The following is a 19,502-nucleotide window of genomic DNA, read 5'->3' as shown; positions in this document are numbered from 1 at the left end:
TCCTACCAGCCTAATAGGCTGATTAACTTCCTCCTGGAGCCTGATTGGTCTTTTCCTGCAGGCCAATCAGTTGTTGGAGAGCCCAGCACCTTCTAAGGTAATCTATTCCACTGTGGAACAGCTATTCCCATCAGAAGGTTCTTTCAAATGTTTAGCTGGAATCTTCTATTCTGCAATCTGAACCTACTGATTTGGGTCCTCCCTGCAGCGGAAAACAAGCTCGCTCCATCTTCCATAGGACAGCCCTTCAGATATTTGAATACGGTTATCATATCACCTCTCAGTCTTCTTTTGTCCAGGTAGATTGTGTGTGTGTGTGTCTATATTCCCAGTGTCCAAGGGGAAAGGACGGCGAGATTCACTTCACACAGTTATCAAAATGTGCAGCAGTCAGAGGCTGAGAACTCAAGCAATGTCGGTAGATTTGTGTGACCCGCACACAGGAAAAGTCCTTCCTCTGGAATCCTCTTGCCATTTGAGTCTCTTGCAGCAAGGAAAACAAACACAAAGAGTCTTGCGGAATAGATTTATTATGGCGCAAGCTTTCACACAGCTGACGAAGGGAGCCTACAAAAGCTCTTGCCACAATAAATTTGCTCGTTTGGCTTGGGGTTTTTTTAAGTGCCATAAAAGGCTCTTTGTTCTGCTCCACACACACACACACCCGGCCGCTCCAGAATTCTATCTTCCCTGGGCATTGGTAAGGAACAGAAAGCCCTGTCTCCAAAGTGAACACTCTTTCTGGCCAAGGCCAGTTACAAAACTGAACAAATGGGACATTTGTCCTGAGTGATGGACAGGTCTGCGTGGGTGGAATATACTCAAAAGTCGAGAGTGGATTTCATGCTCTTTATTCAGCTCATAGTGGTGAGGAGGGAATGAAAGTCCCCTCAAAGTATCTGCTTTATATACATTATTTACACAATGGGCTGCACGTGATTGGCTAATTCCGGAATTCTACTGTAAGCCAATCAGGTTGTGGATTCACTTCTATCTGGAGCTGGATTGGGTGGCTCCTGCCGACCAATCATACTGCTGCATTGTTCTAGGACCAATCAGACTGCTGCATTTTGGATCCTATTGTTCTAGGACCAATCAGACTGCTGCAGTTTGGATCCTATTCAACTCAGTACATAACAGTGGGGCGATGAGAAGCACCGGCTGCCAACTCTTGCCTCCACCTTGCTCAGGGCAATTTCAGTTTTAGTAAAGACTTTAGCAAAGAACAGAGGGTGAGCAACATGTCATCCAGTTAGGGATGAAGGGATCTGTCAATCTGAGTTCTCTCCTGAAGGACCAGGTGCGCATCCTGGGAGTCATTCTTGACTTACAGCTGTCCATGGAGGCGCAGGTCCATTCTGTGTCCAGGGCAGCTGTTTATCAGCTCCATCTGGTACTGTGCTGGTCCCATGGGTTACCCGAGAGGCGAGGTCCAAGTCCGTGCAACCTGGAGACAGTCTGTAGTAGCTGAAGCTGGGTGCAGGGCAGGAAGTCAGGTGAAGTCAGGAACAGGCTTGCAAGCAGGGAGCCAGGGCGGATCAGGAGCTCAGGCAGGTAAGCAGGACAGGGTTCAGGCAGGAACTAGCAACCAACAATGTTGCACCCGCAACTTGGGACTGGGGCTGGCCGGCTTTTATCTGCTCTGAGGCGTAGAGCAACCCCGATCCTCAGGTGACTTGCCTCTCCTGGCCTGGAGGCGAGCACTCCTCCTGCGGGAACTTAGTTCCCTCCGCCTCTCTGCCCTGAGCCTCTGCAGCTCAGGAGAGGCTGGAGGGTGACCGGACCCAGAGGCAACCTCACCTTCCTCTGACGGGGCTGAGAGTGGAGCACCTGCAGGCAATGGGTCCTCCATCACCTCAGGAGCCAGAGCAGACTCAGCTGGTGCCTGCACCTGAGGATCCAGCACAGGTGAGGACCCTTCAGGCTCAGGCCCCAGCCCCAGTTCAGCTGGTTCTGGAGGCGGGGAATCCTGTGCAGGCTGGGATCCCTCAGGTTCAGCCTCCGAATCCGAATCCCAGGCCATCACACACACATGAGAGAACGACCAGCAGACTTGCAGGGACCCCACGTTTTGTAGAAGGACCCAATTATTTTTTTTTGGGGGGGGGGAATCCCAAGGAGGAGAAAATGTTGCACAATATCCCCAAAAGATCTCAGTGGCACAGGATGCTGGGAGTGGAGAGAAAAACTGGGTGGGAGAGGTGGGGGACCTCAGACCAGGGGCCAAATGTGGCCCTCTAGGGTCCTCTCTGGCCCTCATGTCTCACCCCAAGCCACATTCCCTCTCTGCAGGTCACACCTCTCGCTACCTCTGCTCCACATCTTCCTGGGATGTGCCCTCGAATTCCAGCCAAAGGAAACCTATTAAAAAACAACACCCGATCTAAAATCATGACTATTCCTCTAGATGGCACAGACTAATGCCGAGGTGGTTCAGCACCTCTTTGCAGGAAGAAGGTTTTGCAGTTTAGGACAGTAATAATAATAATAATAATAATAATAATAATAATAATAATAATAATAAATCATTATTATTTATACCCCACCCATCTGGCTGGGTTTCCCCAGCCACTCTGGGCGGCTTCCAACAAAACACTAAAATACAATAACCTATTAAACATTAAAAGCTTCCCTAAACAAGGCTGCCTTCAGATGTCTTCTAAAAGTTTGGTAGTTATTTCTCTCTTTGACATCTGATGGGAGGGCGTTCCACAGGGCGGGTGCCACTACCGAGAAGGCCCTCTGCCTGGTTCCCTGTAACTTGGCTTCTTGCAATGAGGGAACTGCCAGAAGGCCCTCGGAGCTGGACCTCAGTGTCCGGGCAGAATGATGGGGGTGGAGATGCTCCTTCAGGTTTACTGGACCGAGGCCGTTTAGGGCTTTAAAGGTGAGCACCAACACTTTGAATTGTGCTCGGAAACGTATTGGGAGCCAGTGTAGGTCTTTCAAGACCGGTGTTATGTGGTCTCGGCAGCCGCTCCCAGTCACCAGTCTAGCTGCCGCATCCTGGATTAGTGGTAGTTTTCGGGTCACCTTCAAAAGTAGCCCCACAAAGAGCACATTGCAGTAGTCCAAGCGAGAGATAACCAGAGCATGCACCACTCTGGCGAGACAGTCTGCGGGCAGGTAGAGTCTTAGCCTGTGTACCAGATGGAGCTGATAAACAGATACCATGGACACAGAATTGACCTGTGCCTCCATGGACAGCTGTGAGTCCAGAATGACTTCCAGGCTGCGCACCTGGTCCTTCAGGGGCACTGTTACCCCATTCAGGACCAGGGAGTCCTCCATACCCACCCGCCCCGTCCCCCCAAAACAGTATTTCTGTCTTGTCAGGATTCAACCCCTTCCTCATTTTGCTCTTTCCAGCTCACGGTTTATTTTGACACCATCATGATCACCAATGCCAAACTCCGTGAGGAGATAGAGAACCTCCAGTGCCAGAAGTCTGTCTTCGATTCCATCTACTCCCGGCTTCACAAACAGCTAGAGCAACAGAGGAAGACGATGGACTTGTCTATTGTGCAATCGACGCAAGCCTACGAGCAAAGGTGAGAGCAGCTGGTCCCAGGTTCAAATCCCGCCAGGTTCAAATCCTGGGATCTGCCCCGCCCCCCACCCGAAACCCCGTAGAGATGCTACCAGTCGTTGTTGTTGTTTAGTGGCTTAGTCGTGTCCGACTCTTCGTGACCCCCTGGACCAGAGCACGCCAGGCACTCCTGTCTTCCACTGCCTCCCACACTTTGGTCAAACTCATGCTGGTAGCTTCGACAACACTGTCCCACCATCTCGTCCTCTGTCTTCCCCTTCTCCTTGTGCCCTCCAACTCTCCCAACATCAGGGTCTTTTCCAGAGAGTCTTCTCCTCTCATGAGGTGGCCAAAGTTTTGGAGCCTCAGCTTCAGGATCTGTCCTTTCAGTGAGCACTCAGGGCTGATTCCCTTCAGAATGGAGATGTCTGATCTTCTTGCAGTCCATGGGACTCTCAAGAGTCTCCTCTAGCACCATAATTCAAAAACCAGTCAATGTAGACAACACTGAACCTGGTGGGTCAGTAGTGTGACTGTTAAAGGCAGCATCCCTGTGTTTCTGTCCTATTTCTGAACATGCATTTTCATGCATTGCAGGGGTTGGACTAGAGGACCTTTGGGGACCCCTTTCCAACTGTGATTCTATGATTTGCCCGTCACCACCACTTCTGCCCGCTTCTAGGGTGGAGGCCCTTGCCAGGATCTCTGCGATGAAGGAGCGGCGCTGCAAGGACATTGCGCAGTTCAACGTTGAGTTTCGGGAGCTGGAGCGGATCTACAACCACGAAACCAAGCTGAAGGCTTTCATGCTCACCAAGCTAGTGGACCGCTCGGAATTTGAGGAGCAAGCTAAAAAGGAAGAAGGTACCACGCATTGTTGTAAACAAAAATCTGCCCTTTTCCCCCCTTATGGGGAATCCAAGAGCCCATATAGAGTCCTTTTGTAGGTTCCCTATCGGTAGGAGAAAATAACAGAGGCCAACCAGAGAATACTGAGAAGCAAAGCAGCTAGTAAGCCTGATCTTTATCGATCTGTTGCAACAGGGTCCTCACTCACCACACGCAGGAGGGATCAGGAACCCAGAACAATGGTGCACAAGCCCTTCTATAGACTTTTGGAATTGCCCACCCTGTAGCTCAAGACCACCCCAAAAAACATGATACATACATCACAGAAGGAGGCGGTCTACAACAGAAATCCTGTTTGCCAGGATACCTGTTAATGGTCACTGATTGCTTTACCAGGGCAGCCTGGCCAGTCTTTTGTGATGGTTAATACCGTATTTTTCGCCCCATAAGACGCACTTTTTCCCCTCCAAAAATGAAGGGAAAATCTGGGTGCGTCTTATGGGGCGAATGCAGGCTTTCGCTGAAGCTTGAAGAGCGAGAGGGGTCGGTGCGCACCGACCCCTCTCGCTCTCCAGGCTTCAGGAAGATATCCGCCGCCCAGGCAGCCCTGTGGGAGGTCACACAGGGTTGCCTAGGCTGCGGATAGCAGCCTGCTTCTCGCAGCGTCGAGCGCCCTGAAGGCAGAGCGCCCGACGCTTCGGGAACCATTCCGCAGCCCAGGCAGCCCTGTGGGAGGTCCCACAGGGCTGCCTAGGCTGCGGATAGCAGCCTGCTTCTCGCAGCGTCGAGCGCCCTGAAGGCAGAGCGCCCGACGCTTCGGGAACCATTCCGCAGCCCAGGCAGCCCTGTGGGAGGTCCCACAGGGCTGCCTAGGCTGCGGATAGCAGCCTGCTTCTCGCAGCGTCGAGCGCCCTGAAGGCAGAGCGCCCGACGCTTCGGGAACCATTCCGCAGCCCAGGCAGCCCTGTGGGAGGTCCCACAGGGCTACCTAGGCTGCGGATAGCAGCCTGCTTCTCGCAGCGTCGAGCGCCCTGAAGGCAGAGCGCCCGACGCTTCGGGAACCATTCCGCAGCCCAGGCAGCCCTGTGGGAGGTCCCACAGGGCTGCCTAGGCTGCGGATAGCAGCCTGCTTCTCGCAGCGTCGAGTGCCCTGAAGGCAGAGCGCCCAACGCTTCGGGAACCATTCCGCAGCCCAGGCAGCCCTGTGGGAGGTCCCACAGGGCTGCCTAGGCTGCGGATAGCAGCCTGCTTCTCGCAGCGTCGAGCGCCCTGAAGGCAGAGCGCCCGACGCTTCGGGAACCATTCCGCAGCCCAGGCAGCCCTGTGGGAGGTCCCACAGGGTTGCCTAGGCTGCGGATAGCAGCCTGCTTCTCGGAGCGTCGGGCGCCCTGAAGGCAGGGTGCGCAAGGCTTGGGGCGGCAGCGGACTGCTTGCGCGCACCTAGAAGCTTGGGGCGTGCTGAGGTCAGCGCGCCCCAAGCTTCTGCATGCCGGCAAGCAGTCCGCTGCCGCCCCAAGCCTCCCGCACCCGGCAGGAGGTCCCGCCGGGTGCGCAAGGCTTGGGGCGGCAGCGGACTGCTTGCGCGCACCTAGAAGCTTGGGGCGTGCTGAGGTCAGCGCGCCCCAAGCTTCTGCATGCCGGCAAGCAGTCCGCTGCCGCCCCAAGCCTCCCGCACCCGGCAGGAGGTCCCGCCGGGTGCGCAAGGCTTGGGGCGGCAGCGGACTGCTTGCCGGCATGCAGAAGCTTGGGGCGCGCTGACCTCAGCACGCCCCAAGCTTCTGGATTAGCGCAGGGGTCCGCTAGCCCTGGGAGAGGCGCCGGCTCTCCCACGCTAGCGGAGACCTTGCCGGCACGCAGAAGCTTGGGGCGCGCTGAGCTCCGCACGCCCCAAGCTCCTGGTGTAGCGCAGCGCACCTGGGGGGGAAATAAAAAATTTTTCCTTCATTTCCCCCCCTAAAATCTAGGTGCGTCTTATGGGCCGGTGCGTCTTATGGGGCGAAAAATACGGTACTTTTAGTTCCTGAATCCAGGTCATGGGCTCACCTTATTCATACACAAATACGTCTTTCAGACAAGATTTGTAGGCAAAAAAACAAAGGGAAGGTTTTCCCCATTTCCTTCCTCCTTGCAAATAAATATATTGAGGTCAATTTGGGAGAGTCAAAATGGCTTCAGGACTGCTCTCCTGTGCTATTTCAGACATGTGGTTTATATACTTGTGTATGTGCTTGCCTTGTACATTTCTAAACATTTGTTTTATATTAGGGACTTTAGAATTCTTACAACAATATGCTTTGAATTCATGCTTTAAAGTTATGATTTAAAGGCTTGCTGAAGACGCTCCTGTATTTATGAAAAGAATAGATTTAAAAGTTCCTGCTGTTAGGGTCTGCTTTGTAAATTTTAGCCAGTTGCTCAGCCTTTGGGCTGCTGAATGTGTGAAGCAGAACACACTGGCTGCTGAAAGCAAGAGGATGGATCCTGTGGGCGGTATTCAGTCATGGTGCAGTCATGAAACTGGCTCATATCCCGGCCTGTTTGGTTGCTTGACACTACAGCTTCCGTGACTTTAAATTTTAGCTCTTTAATTGCTGCCTTTAGTGGGTTGAGCAATTGATAATAATAATAATAATAAAATTTTATTTACCGTATTTTTTGCTCTATAAGACACACCAGACCACAAGACGCACCTAGTTTTTGGAGGAGGAAAACAAGGAAAAAAATATTCTGAATCTCAGAAGCCAGAATAGCAAGAGGGATCGCTGCACAGTGAAAGCAGCAATCCCTCTTGCTGTTCTGGCTTCTGGGATAGCTCTGCAGCCTGCACTCGCTATATAAGGCGCACACACATTCCCTTTACTTTTTAGGAGGGAAAAAGTGAGTCTTATAGAGCAAAAAATACAGTATATCCCGCCCTCCCCAGCCAAAGCTGGGCTTAGAGCGGCCAACAACAGTAAAATAATACAGCATTCTAAAATCAATTCATTATAAAATCAGTTCAAATCAAATTGATGGCAACCATTGGGCTAGAGTTCTGTGAAGAATTACCAAAGGAGGGGGTCAGGCTGTGCCTTGGCCAAAGGCCTGGTGGAACAGCTCTGTCCTGCAGGCCCTGTGGAAAGATGTCAAGTCCCGCAGGGCCCTAGTCTCTTGTGACATGACAGAGCGTTCCATCAGATTGGGGCCATGGCCAAAAAAGCCCTGGCTCTGGTTGAGGCCAGCCTAACCTCCCTGTGGCCCAGGACCTCCAAGATGTTTTTGTTTGAAGACTGTAAAGTCCTCCGTGGGACATACCAGGAGAGGCCATCCCGTAGGTACGAGGGTCCTAGGCCATATAGGGCTTTAAAGGTTAAAACCAGCACCTTAAACCTGATCCTGTACTCCACTAGGAGTCAGTGCAGCTGGTATAGCACCGGGTGAATGTGATCCTGCAGTGATGTTTTTTCATGAGTGTTGTGAGTCAGTGGGAGTGAGTTAACCAGCTTGATGCCCGAGTCTCTTGCAATTCTTGGGATCCCGGATCCAACAAGGGTCAAAAATCAAATGGAGGATTCCGCTGTTGAATTACCCAGGCAAAGTGCACAAGAACCACCTAAGTATGGTCCTTTGTATAACGAAGGAAGTAGCTTTGTGCCGGAGGGCAAATGGGTGGGTCCCCTCCTTCACCTGGCTGGTGGTGAGAAAGACCAAGACAAAGAGTGTGTGTGATCTGAGCCCGAAAAGGCAGAAGCCAGACAGTGAGAGCCATGCTTGATTTCTGTTTAAATCCAGGGCTGTGGCTATGGGAGAAGCAATACCTTCTTGGGGTGTTAATGCTATGAACCCCTCTATCTTAGGCTCAGGTTGTATATACGTGTAAATAAACCATAGTCTCTGCTGCCCCACATTCTGCAAGGAAACACAAACCTGTCAGGAATGAGCCAGCTCCCAGTGAAGGTTTGCAGCCAACTGCAGAAAGCAGCCAGGAACAGGGAGACTTAGATGTTAGGCAGGGGAGAGCCGGCCGCTGCAGACTGCTGCTCTTCCTGACCTTGATGGGTGATAAGGCAGTAGCTGAGAGCAGGCTAGAACACGGCCAGAGCTCGCAGGAAGCACATATAGGGGAGAATATATTCAGAGACAGCCTCTCAGACCAGGGAGAGGGTGGAGCTGATCCACTCAGTCCAAAGAGTCGGTGAATGGGAGGGCTGCTAGACAGGAAGCAAAACAAGAGACGTGAGAGTGGTAAGTTCAATATCTTCTGTAGATCCTGGAAGGAATCTTCAGGAGGGTCATCTTGAGTAATGATGCTGGAGGCTTTGTTAGAGCCGTCCGGAGTTATCTGTTTGTCTTGGCAATAAATCCACCTTTTTAATTATCTACGCTTACTGTGTTATCAACCTGGGAACCTGGACTTCTGACAGAACCCTGGGTAAGCGCCTGGAACCCCCTGGAGCCTTGCACCCCTCGGAGACTGAGGTGGCAAGAAACAATTTTATGAACCCTCCCCCTTGAATCCCTTCCAGCTCTCAAGGCCAAGAAGCGAGCCAAGACCAAGGGGGAGAGCTTTGAGAGTTACGAGGTTGCCTACATGCGACTGCTGAAGCTGACGGAAAATGGGGACATTGACCTGCTGGTGGAAGAGTTCATTGAGAAGGAGGAGAAGAACTTTGCCTGCTTCAGCTATCTCACCGAACTGAACAATGACAATGAGAGGCTGCAGAAAAGGATTGAAGACACCCAGGACTCCTCTCTGCCCTTCCCCCTCCTACGCCCCTCACTGGCCCCTGGTCCTCTGGCCCAGGCTGGGCTCTGGACTGCTGATCCTGCTGCAAGTGGGCTGTGTTTTGATTGAGCAGTAATAATAATAATAATAATAATAATAATAATAATAATAATAATAATAATAATAATTTTTATTTATATCCCGCCCTCCCCAGCCGAAGCCGGGCTCAGGGCGGCTAACAACAATAAAATAGTACAGCATTCTAAAATCGTTCGGTCCCAGCTCCTGCCCACCTAGCAGTTCGAAAGCACTCTTAAGTGCCAGTAGATAAATAGGGACCGCTTTATAGCGGGAAGGTAAACGGCGTTTCCGTGTGCTGCTCTGGTGCTGGCTCGCCAGAGCAGCTTGGTCACGCTGGCCACGTGACCCGGAAGTGTCTCCGGACAGCGCTGGCCCCCGGCCTCTTAAGCGAGATGAGCGCGCAACCCCAGAGTCGGTCACGACTGGCCCGTACGGGCAGGGGTACCTTTACCTTTACTAAAATCATTTCATTATAAAATTAATTCAACTCAAATTGATGGCAACCATTAGGCTAAAGTTCTGTGAATATTGCCAAAGGAGGGGGTCAGGCTGTGCCCTGGCCAAAGGCCTGGTGGAACAGCTCTGTGTTGCAGGCCCTGCGGAAAGATGTCAAGTCCCACAGGGCCCTAGTCCCTTGTGACAGAGCATTCCACCAGATTGGAGCCACAGCCGAAAAAGCCCTGGCTCTGGTTGAGGCCAGCCTAACGTCTCTGTGGCCTGGGACCTTCAGGATATTTTTATTTGAAGACCGTAAGTTCCTCTGTGGGACATACCAGGAGAGGCGGTCCCGTAGGTACGAGGGTCCTAACCCGTATAGGGCTTTAAAGGTTAAAACCAGCACCTTAAACCTGATCCTGTACCTTAAACCTGATCCTGTACCCCACCGGGAGCCATTGCTCCCGGTGGCTCCTGGATTGAAATAGCTTGGCCACAGCTGTTTATGCCCTGGTAACCACACAGTGCTGCAATGCCCTTGGCATGGTATGGAGGCTCCAGCTGACGCAGAACATGGCAGTCAAATGCCCGCCAGCATGTAACACATTGCTTGGGGGTCTGCCACCGGCTGCCGGTTTGCTACAAGGCCACATTCAAGATGCTGGTACTGCCATCTAAGGCCCTGCGCAGCTCAGAAGCGGGTTGCTTAAGAAATGGCCTCCATCCTTGTACAGTCATACCTCGGGTTACAGATGCTCCAGGTTGCATTTTTTTGGGTTATGGACGTGCCGAAACCCGGAAGTACCATAACAGGTTACTTCTGGGTTTTGGCGGTCGCGCATATATAATAATAATAATAATTTATTATTTGTACCCCGCCCATCTGGCTGGGTTTCCCCAGCCACTCTGGGCGGCTTCCAACAAAACACTAAAATACAATAACCTATTAAAAATTAAAAGCTTCCCTAAACAGGGCTGCCTTCAGATGTCTTCTGAATGTCAGGTAGTTGTTTATCGCTTTGACATCTGTTGTGAGGGCGTTCCACAGGGCGGGTGCCACCACCGAGAAGGCCCTCTGCCTGGTTCCCTGTAGCTTTGCTTCTCGCAGTGAGGGAACCGCCAGAAGGCCCTCGGCGCTGGACCTCGGCGTCCGGGCAGAATGATGGGGTTGGAGACGCTAAATTGTGCTTTGCGCATGCGCAGAAGACCAAATCACAAGCTGCGCATGCACAGACACAGCGCTGCGGGTTGCGAACGTGCCTCCCACACAGATCACATTCGCAACCTGAGCATCCACTGTCCCTCCCAAATCAATCAAGTACATTTTTGTTCCAGCTGGTTTTCCCAGCAGGATAAATGGGTCTACAAGTCTTCCTGTGAGGGTTTTCTATTTGCTTTAAGCCAGTGTTTCCCAGACTTGGGTCGCCAGCTGTTTTCGGACTACAACTCCTATCATCCCTAGGAAGCAGGTCAGGGATGATGGGAGTTGTAGTCTTAAAAACACCTGGAGACCTAAATTTGGGAAACACTGTTTTAAACGTCGTTTTTTGTGTGTTTTTAAGTGTTTTTAACTATTTTATGTGTAAATTGCCTTGAAATCGTGGCTTAGGAGGTGATTAAGAAACCAGTTGCGATAATAATAAAATAAAGAATGTGCGTGAGAGAAACATTTCAGGAGGTACAATTGACTCATTGCTGCCACCATGTAGCCAATGAAGGGACTACAAGATGGCTAAACCTCTCTGTCACCACCAACTACTCTTTTGGTTGGGAGTTGGACCATAGCTGTGAACGTTTCCCTTTTTTAAAGGGAAATTCCCTTATTCCGATTAGGATTCCTCGCAAGAAAAGGGAAAAGTTGACAGCTATGAGTTGGACCAAACCACTTGATGTACGCTCTCAAAATGCTTTCACCAACACCCACCCATGAATCCTGGAATGCGTACCAGATTCCTTCTAAAAAGGAGCCTGCAACATCGACAGCTACAGGAACAAAAACAGAATTCTCTGATTAATCCATCCATTAAAATATTGTATCTTGTTATTTCCATTTGCTTATACATATTCATGCAAAGGAGGAAAGGGAAAAAATAAAACAAATAAATAAAAACTATAAGCATGCAAAGGAGTAAACTATTTTACTCTGATTAATCACCAGCTATGCTATATGATCCTCAGTACCCATGGAAATTAATGGACCTACAGTCCTTAATAATTATACAGCCTAGGCAGGGGGCACCAACTCTTTTGTGCCCCTGCGTGCTTAAGTGGATATCTATTGGCAACAGAAGGTTTCTTCTTTCAAGACTAGCATTGCACTCAGGTGGCACATAATTCCAACTTTTCTTTACCTATTAATTTTCACATTTTATGTGATCTTTCAGACAAAGTGTGTTGTAAGGTGCATTATACAAATGTAACACTAGATGGCGATGGTGAGCTATGGCAAATTCAATATATTTTCCAAAACGTTTCTTTAAAAAAGCACTTTCACAATTTTTTAAATGTGTGCCTAGATTCCACCCTAATTCTGGAAATCTAGCAAGCAGGAGCGACACCCACAGGATAAAGGGAGGAGCTATGCATGTTGCTCCACCCCCTTTTGCCCCTGGCCCCGCCCACCAGCTGCATGTTGGCCCCTGGAAACTTGCCAGTGAGAAAATATGGCCCTTGCAATTTTGGAGGGAAAGGTTCCCCACTCTCTGCCTGAGCCCCTTTGTGCCCTTCTGTGTTCTGTAGAATGAAATCAGCAAGCTGAAATCAGACCACAAGAAGGCAGAAGACGTCGTTTACGGCAACATGAAAGAAGTGGAGGTAAATGGGGCACATGTGGGGCTGTCCTAGGGGGTCCCGTCGCTGTGGGGAAAGGCTGCAACGTTTGGGACTTTCGAGTCCCATAGCTCAGAGGCAGCGTGTCCCGGGTTCAATCCCCAGTGACATCTCATGGGAGGGGTTGAGAGCTGCTGTCAGTCAGCACGGACAGTGCCAGATTTACATATAAGCCAAACAAGCTATAGCTTAGGGCCCCACTCTCTTGGGGGTCTGGGACGCAGGTGATGCTGTGGGTTAAACCACAGAGCCTAGGACTTGCCGATCAGAAGATCGGCGGTTCGAATCCCCGCAACGGGTGAATTCCTGTTGCTCGGTCCCTGCTCCTGCCAACCTAGCAGTTCGAAAGCACATCAAAGTGCAAGTAGATAGATAGGTACTGCTCCGGCGGGAAGGTCAACGGCGTTTCCGTGAGCTGCTCTGGTTCTCCAGAAGCGGCTTAGTCATGTTGGCCACATGACCCGGAAGCTGTATGCCGGCTCCTTCGGCCAATAAAGCAAGATGAGCGCCGCAACCCCAGAGTCAGCCATGACTGGACCTAATGGTCAGGGGTCCCTTTACATTTACCTTTACCCCTAACCGTTAGGTCCAGTCGCGGATGACTCTGGGGTTGCATGCTCATCTCGCTCTATAGGCCGAGGGAGCCGGCGTTTGTCCGCAGACAGCTTCTGGGTCATGTGGCCAGCATGACTAAGCCACTTCTGGAGAACCAGAGCAGCGCATGGAAACGCTGTTTACCTTCCCACCGGAGTGGTACCTATTTATCTACTTGTACTTGAACGTGCTTTCGAACTGCTAGGTTGGCAGGAGCAGGGACCGAACAACGGGAGCTCAACCTTAAAAGGGAACAGGCATGACTGTTGTGTGTCACATGCCTGTTTACTTCCAGCACAGTCTAGGAACTTCCGTTTGTATATAGCTTTTGTATTGCCGCTGTTTTGCTGGACACGAAGGAAAGCAGACATGTTTTTTCCTTTGTTCCTGCTGCTGAATAAAATGCTGTAATATACTGCTTACACATGGCTCTGTCCGCCTCTTCTGCTGTGAGAAGATTTACACACTCCGCTGATAGAGCGTGCACGGGTCTCTAAACGTATCTGAGGCTCGTGTCGCTGATTGATGCTGTTCCAAGGGAGACCGGTGATCGTCCAGCTCCCGGCCAGTGGCTAGAGCCAGCTGGGGCCCTGCCTAATGCCCCTGTCTCCCTGGCAGTATCGCAATAGCTCTGATGTTATGTACGGAGTTGAATAGGATCTAAAAGGCAGCAGTCTGATTGGTCCTAGAACAATAGGGTCCAGAATGCAGCAGTCTGATTGGTACACAGGAGCCACCCAATCCAGCTCCAGGTGGAAGTGAATCCGCAACCTGATTGGCCTACAGGTGAATCCCGGAATTAGCCAATCACGTGGGGCCCATTGTGTAAATAATGTATAAAAAGCAGACATTCTGGGGGAACTTCCATTCCTCCTCACCGCTATTAGCTGAATAAAGAGCATGAAATCCACTCTCGACTCCGAGTATATTTCACCTGACCACCTCTCCTTTGGCCCGCAGGATAAGCTGCAGAAGACCACGGAGGAAGCCAACCTGTACGAGTACAAGCTGAAAGAGAACAGAAAGATCCTGGACCAGCTGAAGCAGGCGGTGGACTTCCTGTTCAAGGAAACGGGCTGCGATGCCACCCAGATCAGGGAGCACCTGGGCGAGACGGGGGAGATCACAGATCAGAACCTGATGCAGTATTTCAGTGAGTGATGGGGCCCTGTTGTTGTTGTTGTTGTTGTTGTTGTTGTGTTGTTGTTGAGTCGTTTAGTCATGTCCGACTCTTTGTGACCCCCTGGACCAGAGTACGCCAGGCACTCCTGTCTTCCACTGCCTCCCGCAATTTGGTCAAACTCATGCTGGTAGCTTTGAGAACACTGTCCCACCACCTCGTCCTCTGTCGTCCCCTTCTCCTTGTGCTCTCCATCTTTCCCAACATCAGGGTCTTTTCCAGGGAGTCTTCTCTTCTCATGAGGTGAGTATTGGAGCCTCAGCTTCACGATCTGTCCTTCCAGTGAGCACTCAGGGCTGATTTCCTACAGAATGGAGAGGTTTGATCTTCTTGCAGTCCATGGGACTCTCAAGAGTCTCCTCCTGCACCATAATTCAAAAGCATCAATTCTTCGGCGATCAGCCTTCTTTATGGTACAGCTCTCACTTCCATACATCACTACTGGGAAAACCATAGCTTTAACTATGCAGACCTTTGTTGGAAAAGTGATGTCTCTGCTTATTAAGATGCTGTCTAGATTTGTCATTTGTCATTCTCCCAAGAAGCAGGCGTCTTCTAATTTTGTGGCTGCTGTCACCATCTGTAGTGATCATGGAGCCCAAGAAAGTAAAATCTCTCACTGCCTCCATTTCCTCCCCTTCTATTTGCCAGGAAGTGATGGTCCCAGTGGCCATGATCTTCGTTTTTTTGATGTTGAGCTTCAGACCATATTTAGACTATATCCAGACCATATCCAGACGGCGCCCTAGACCAGGCCCATCTCTTGGGTTGCTTCTGCAATGGACCCAGATGCACACCAGACACCAAAAAGCATCACGGGGCTGGCAACACCTCTGCAGGGTTTCAGGCACAGGATCTTTCCCTGGAGATGCCACTAGGATTTGAACCTGGGACCGTCTGTCTGCAAGGGAGGCACTCTGCCACTGAGCTATGGCCATATCCTTGCAAATCTCCATTGAGCAAGAACAACCCACATTGCTAGAATCCATTGCCCAGTAGCTCCAGCAGGCAGCATGGTTGGTTGCTAGAAATGATGGGAGTTTTAGTCTAGCAAGATGTTTGAAGCTCTCTGTCTTCTTGGGGTGCAAGGAGCTCTCTGCATTCTGTTTCTGGAGGGCCCAGGATGCTCTTGCAAGATCTTGCAGGGCTGTTGGGAATATCCCAGACCTGGTGCTTGGAGAGGGCCTTGCTTCCCAAGAAAGGTGGAGAGCTTAAAAGGTTTTTATGGTCCAGGAAACCCATCCCAAAAAGAGCGTTTAAGCTCTCTGCCTTGCTTGCATTTAACTTGTGGGATTTCAGCCCTTCAAGCAGCCTTCAACCATGTATGGTTAGCATGGCACAAGTTAAATGTGTGTTAAGTTAAATGCGTTACAGGTAGGTAGCCGTGTTGGTCTGCTGTAGTCGAAACAAAATAAAACAAATAGAATAATAGAAAAATTCCTTCCAGTAGCACCTTAGAGACCAACTAAGTTAGTTATTGGTATGAGTTTTTTTGTGCATGCGATGCGTGTTAAGTAATCTTACAATTGCCACATTGGCCTCACTTTGTCCCCAAATTCCGACTGCGGAAAGTTAAAGTGCGGCTTATATTTGCGACCTTACAGTATGCAGCCAGGAGCAGCGAGGAAGGGAGCAACTTATATTGGGGTATTTTTTATTTTTTCTTCTCCCCCCCCCATCAATTTTAAAGGTGCTTATTGTATTTGGGTGTGGCTTATATTCAGGCCAATACGGTATAATCCTAATAGTGGATGCATTGCAAGAAGAAATGCAAATCTACTTATGTTGCCTTTCAGCTCGATCTACTTTTCCCTGTGCACTGGCGCGGGCAAATGATTCGTGGGCAACTTAAGCTGTGTTTTCTGTGAAGTCCCATTGTACAACACGGAGCTTGCATGCCATTCTCTTGAAGCAACTTGTGATTTTCAGTGCTCCTACATGCTTAGCTTTGGGAAAGACAGTGGTTAGAAAGACTCCCTTGCATGCAGATTCTGTAGCTCCAGGACACTGGCGACTGTGGGCACTATGGGATGTGATCCATGAGAGCCAGTCAAGTACAACATTCCTTGTAATGCTAGAGAAGACATGCAAGGGAATGTTTGGTCCAGCCAGTCGAAACTTCCTCTTTCTCCTGGCTGGAGCATCCTTCCTTTTGCATGTGATAGAAGGTGGGCGTGACCTTACCTGTCCAGGTAACAAAAGGACGAGTCACGCAGCACACCTCTCTCTTTTTGACTTCCTTCTTCATTTGACCAGCTTTTAGCAAGGGCTGTTCTGCTAGCTTCCAGCTAGCAGAAGCACTGGGATTATCCCCCCATATGGGGTAGATCCACATGTACATATCGGTAACTAAGTCTGCCTTCAGGAATCCAACTGTGCACTGATGTGAGTAAACTTCTTTTGTTGACTTTGAATAAGATTGCCGTGTCTTTATTCTTTTAAGAGGGATTCAAGGGAACTTACCAGGAACGTACAATTCAATCTGAGACAGGTTGAATTGTACAATAGTGAGAGGCTCACACGAGCCTGCAACCAGCTATCTGCTGTGCATGTAAAAAGGGGGGTGTAAAGTCTGCTAAGCACCCTGCGAGCCATGATCCTGGAGAAAATGGAGAGTGAGAAGATGAAATCGTTTTAAAACTCGGTGGAGAGAATGGAGGGCAGCCGAGAAAAGAAGAAGTATTCCACCATACCCTAAGAGGAGGCAGGCAGGCACTCCGTCCAGAAAGCCCAGGGATTCTCAGCCCAGTTCATAGACTATGTATGTGTGTGTATATATATATTTTAAAAAATACTAAATGGGATGGAGTACCAAAATGGGCTCTCTTTTGTAAACATAAAAGGTTATTAATAAAGGACACGATTTGACTTTCGCATTTCTACAGTCTCTGCAATGTTCTAACCTTTGCAATGTTTTACTTTTACTATCGGGACGCGGGTGGCACTGTGGGTTAAACCACAGAGCCTAGGACTTGCCGATCAGAAGGTCGGCGGTTCGAATCCCCACGACGGGGTGAGCTCCCGTTGCTCGGTCCCTGCTCCTGCCAACCCAGCAGTTCGAAAGCACTTCAAAGTGCAAGTAGATAAATAGGTACCACTCTGGCAGGAAGGTAAACGGTGTTTCCGTGTGCTGCTCTGGTTCACCAGAAGTGGCTTAGTCATGCTGGCCACATGACCCAGAAGCTGTACACCTGCTCCCTCGGCCAATAAAGCGAGATGAGCGCCGCAACCCCAGAGTCGGCCACGACTGGACCTAATGGTCAGGGGTCCCTTTACCTTTACTTTTACTATCTATTTCTCTCCATCTACTGGCTGAGTATGATGGTGGGCATCTGTCTGCTTCTGTTTGCAACATAGGGGCAGAACCACACATGCGCCCACACATTTCTTTAAAGCGTTTTTTAAAAGATCTTTTACACAATGTCTGCTTTGAGAGAGATGTGCTGCCGCAGATTTGAGTGAACTCAGCAGCTGGAGGGGAGCGGGAGTTTTCCCCTCTAGAAATATGTGAACAGAGCTGTCCACCTTGACCTTGATGTGCCTGCAATGCATATTGATTTTTCTTTTTAATGCTTGTCTTTTGCACAGCCAGGAGATTGGCTGGGTCCATTAGCCAGGGAAAACCCAGGGATCTATCCGAGCATCTGTTTGTTTCTTCCAATGACAGTAGTAAAGCTTGGAGGACCAGGATGGGGCTGGGCTAGCCGAAGGGAAGCTCCTGGCAGCACTCAGAGGGGAAATGTTATGTACCGAGTTAAATAGAATCCAAAATGCAGCAGTCTGATTGGTCCTAGAACAATGCAGCAGTATGATTGGTCCGCAGGAGCAACCCAATCCAGCTCCAGGTGGAAGTGAATCCGCAACCTGATTGGCCTACAGGAGAATCCTGGAATTAGCCAATCACGTGGGGCCCATTGTGTAAATAATGTATATAAAGCAGACACCTTGGGGGGGACTTGCATTCCTCACTAGCATGAGCTGAATAAAGAGCATGAAATCCACTCTTGACTCCGAGTATGAGTATATTTCAGGAAGTGTACAGGTGACCTTAGGCAGACGTTGGTGGACCCCAACTCCCAGCAGTTGAGGCCAATGGGGTGAATGGTCAGGCATGATGGGAGTGGTAGTCAAATCACTTCTAGAGGAACAGAGGTCTCCTGTCTCTACTTCCTGCCTGACTCCATCCCCACTTCCTGCCTCAACTCTATCAATCTGAGCTCCTCCCATAAACCACATCCCTCCCCATTTCTTATTTACCGCAATGGAAGAACTAAGTCGCACAAGCATTATTTTGGGGGCATTTGCAAAACAGGAGCAGCCTGCAGCATCTACCCGCTCTCCCTCCTACGCAGGTGAAAGGTGGTGCCCTCCCCAACGGGGAATCTCCACCCCTCCAAATGCTGGGTTCATGGGATCATCCCATAGGTGGTTCTGGATTCCAGACCACAGATACCCTAGCTAGATCTGGAGGGGGGTCAAAGATGGCATGTGTCAACAAAGCAATATCCTATCTGGAGAAGGATATTTTATATAATAATCAAAAGACACTTTCAAAAATGTACAAACTACTTTTGAATTGGCAAAGAAAGGAGGAAGATATCAAAGAAATTACAATATAATGGGAGAGGGACCTGGGACATACGATCAAACCCAATATTTGGAATGAATTATGGACTAAAAATATAAAATTCACGGCTTGTTTCCGTATAAGGGAAAATCTTATGAAAATGTACTATAGGTGGTACCTGACCCCTGTAAAACTTGCAAAAATAAATAAATCAAACAATAACAAGTGCTGGCGATGTAAGGAACAGATAGGAACATACTACCATATGTGGTGGTCCTGTCTAGAGATACAAAGATTTTGGAACATGATTTATGAAGAGATAAAGAGATTGATAAAAACTACATTTAGCAAGAAACCGGAAGAATTTTTACTAGGAATGGTTTCAGATAATATTCCCCAAAATAAAACTAGGCTATTTATGTATGCAACGTCAGCAGCAAAGGGTTATAGTGGCAAAGCACTGGAAAGACACAAATACAGCCACTGAAGAGGAATGGGTAGTCAAATTGTGCGAGTACTTGGAGCTCGCAAAGCTGACAGATGCAATAAGAGATAAACCTAAAAAATTCGTGAAAGAAGAATGGGAATGTTTAAATAATTATTTAGGGGACAAGGCCTTAACAAGAAAGCCCTGGCTATGTTTAGAATGATACTGCATAGAGAAATGCTCCCTGATACCAAGATGAGGGATTCCTTTGGAATGCAGATAGAGAGAATTGGTAAGAATAATGAT

At 49.6% G+C, this 19,502-nt stretch overlaps 1 protein-coding gene across 1 annotated transcript; it reads left to right on the top strand.

Annotated features, from left to right (window-relative positions):
• Window positions 1-1,258: 1,258 nt before the first annotated feature.
• Window positions 1,259-14,206, top strand: LOC308588533 (coiled-coil domain-containing protein 63-like; the record flags this gene model as incomplete). The annotated part of the gene is made up of 6 exons (XM_081196945.1): window positions 1,259-1,300; window positions 3,370-3,551; window positions 4,212-4,393; window positions 8,884-9,101; window positions 12,339-12,413; window positions 13,983-14,206. 6 exons carry the CDS (start codon window positions 1,259-1,261, stop codon window positions 14,181-14,183), a joined length of 900 nt encoding a protein of 299 aa, XP_081053071.1. The 3' UTR covers window positions 14,184-14,206.
• Window positions 14,207-19,502: the final 5,296 nt, after the last annotated feature.

The sequence above is a fragment of the Podarcis bocagei genome, assembly GCF_964188305.1.
Source record: "Podarcis bocagei genome assembly, chromosome: 6".
NCBI classification, from domain to species: domain Eukaryota; kingdom Metazoa; phylum Chordata; class Lepidosauria; order Squamata; family Lacertidae; genus Podarcis; species Podarcis bocagei.
Note: the sequence above shows the minus strand (reverse complement) of the source record. Positions and strands in the feature narration are given on the sequence as shown.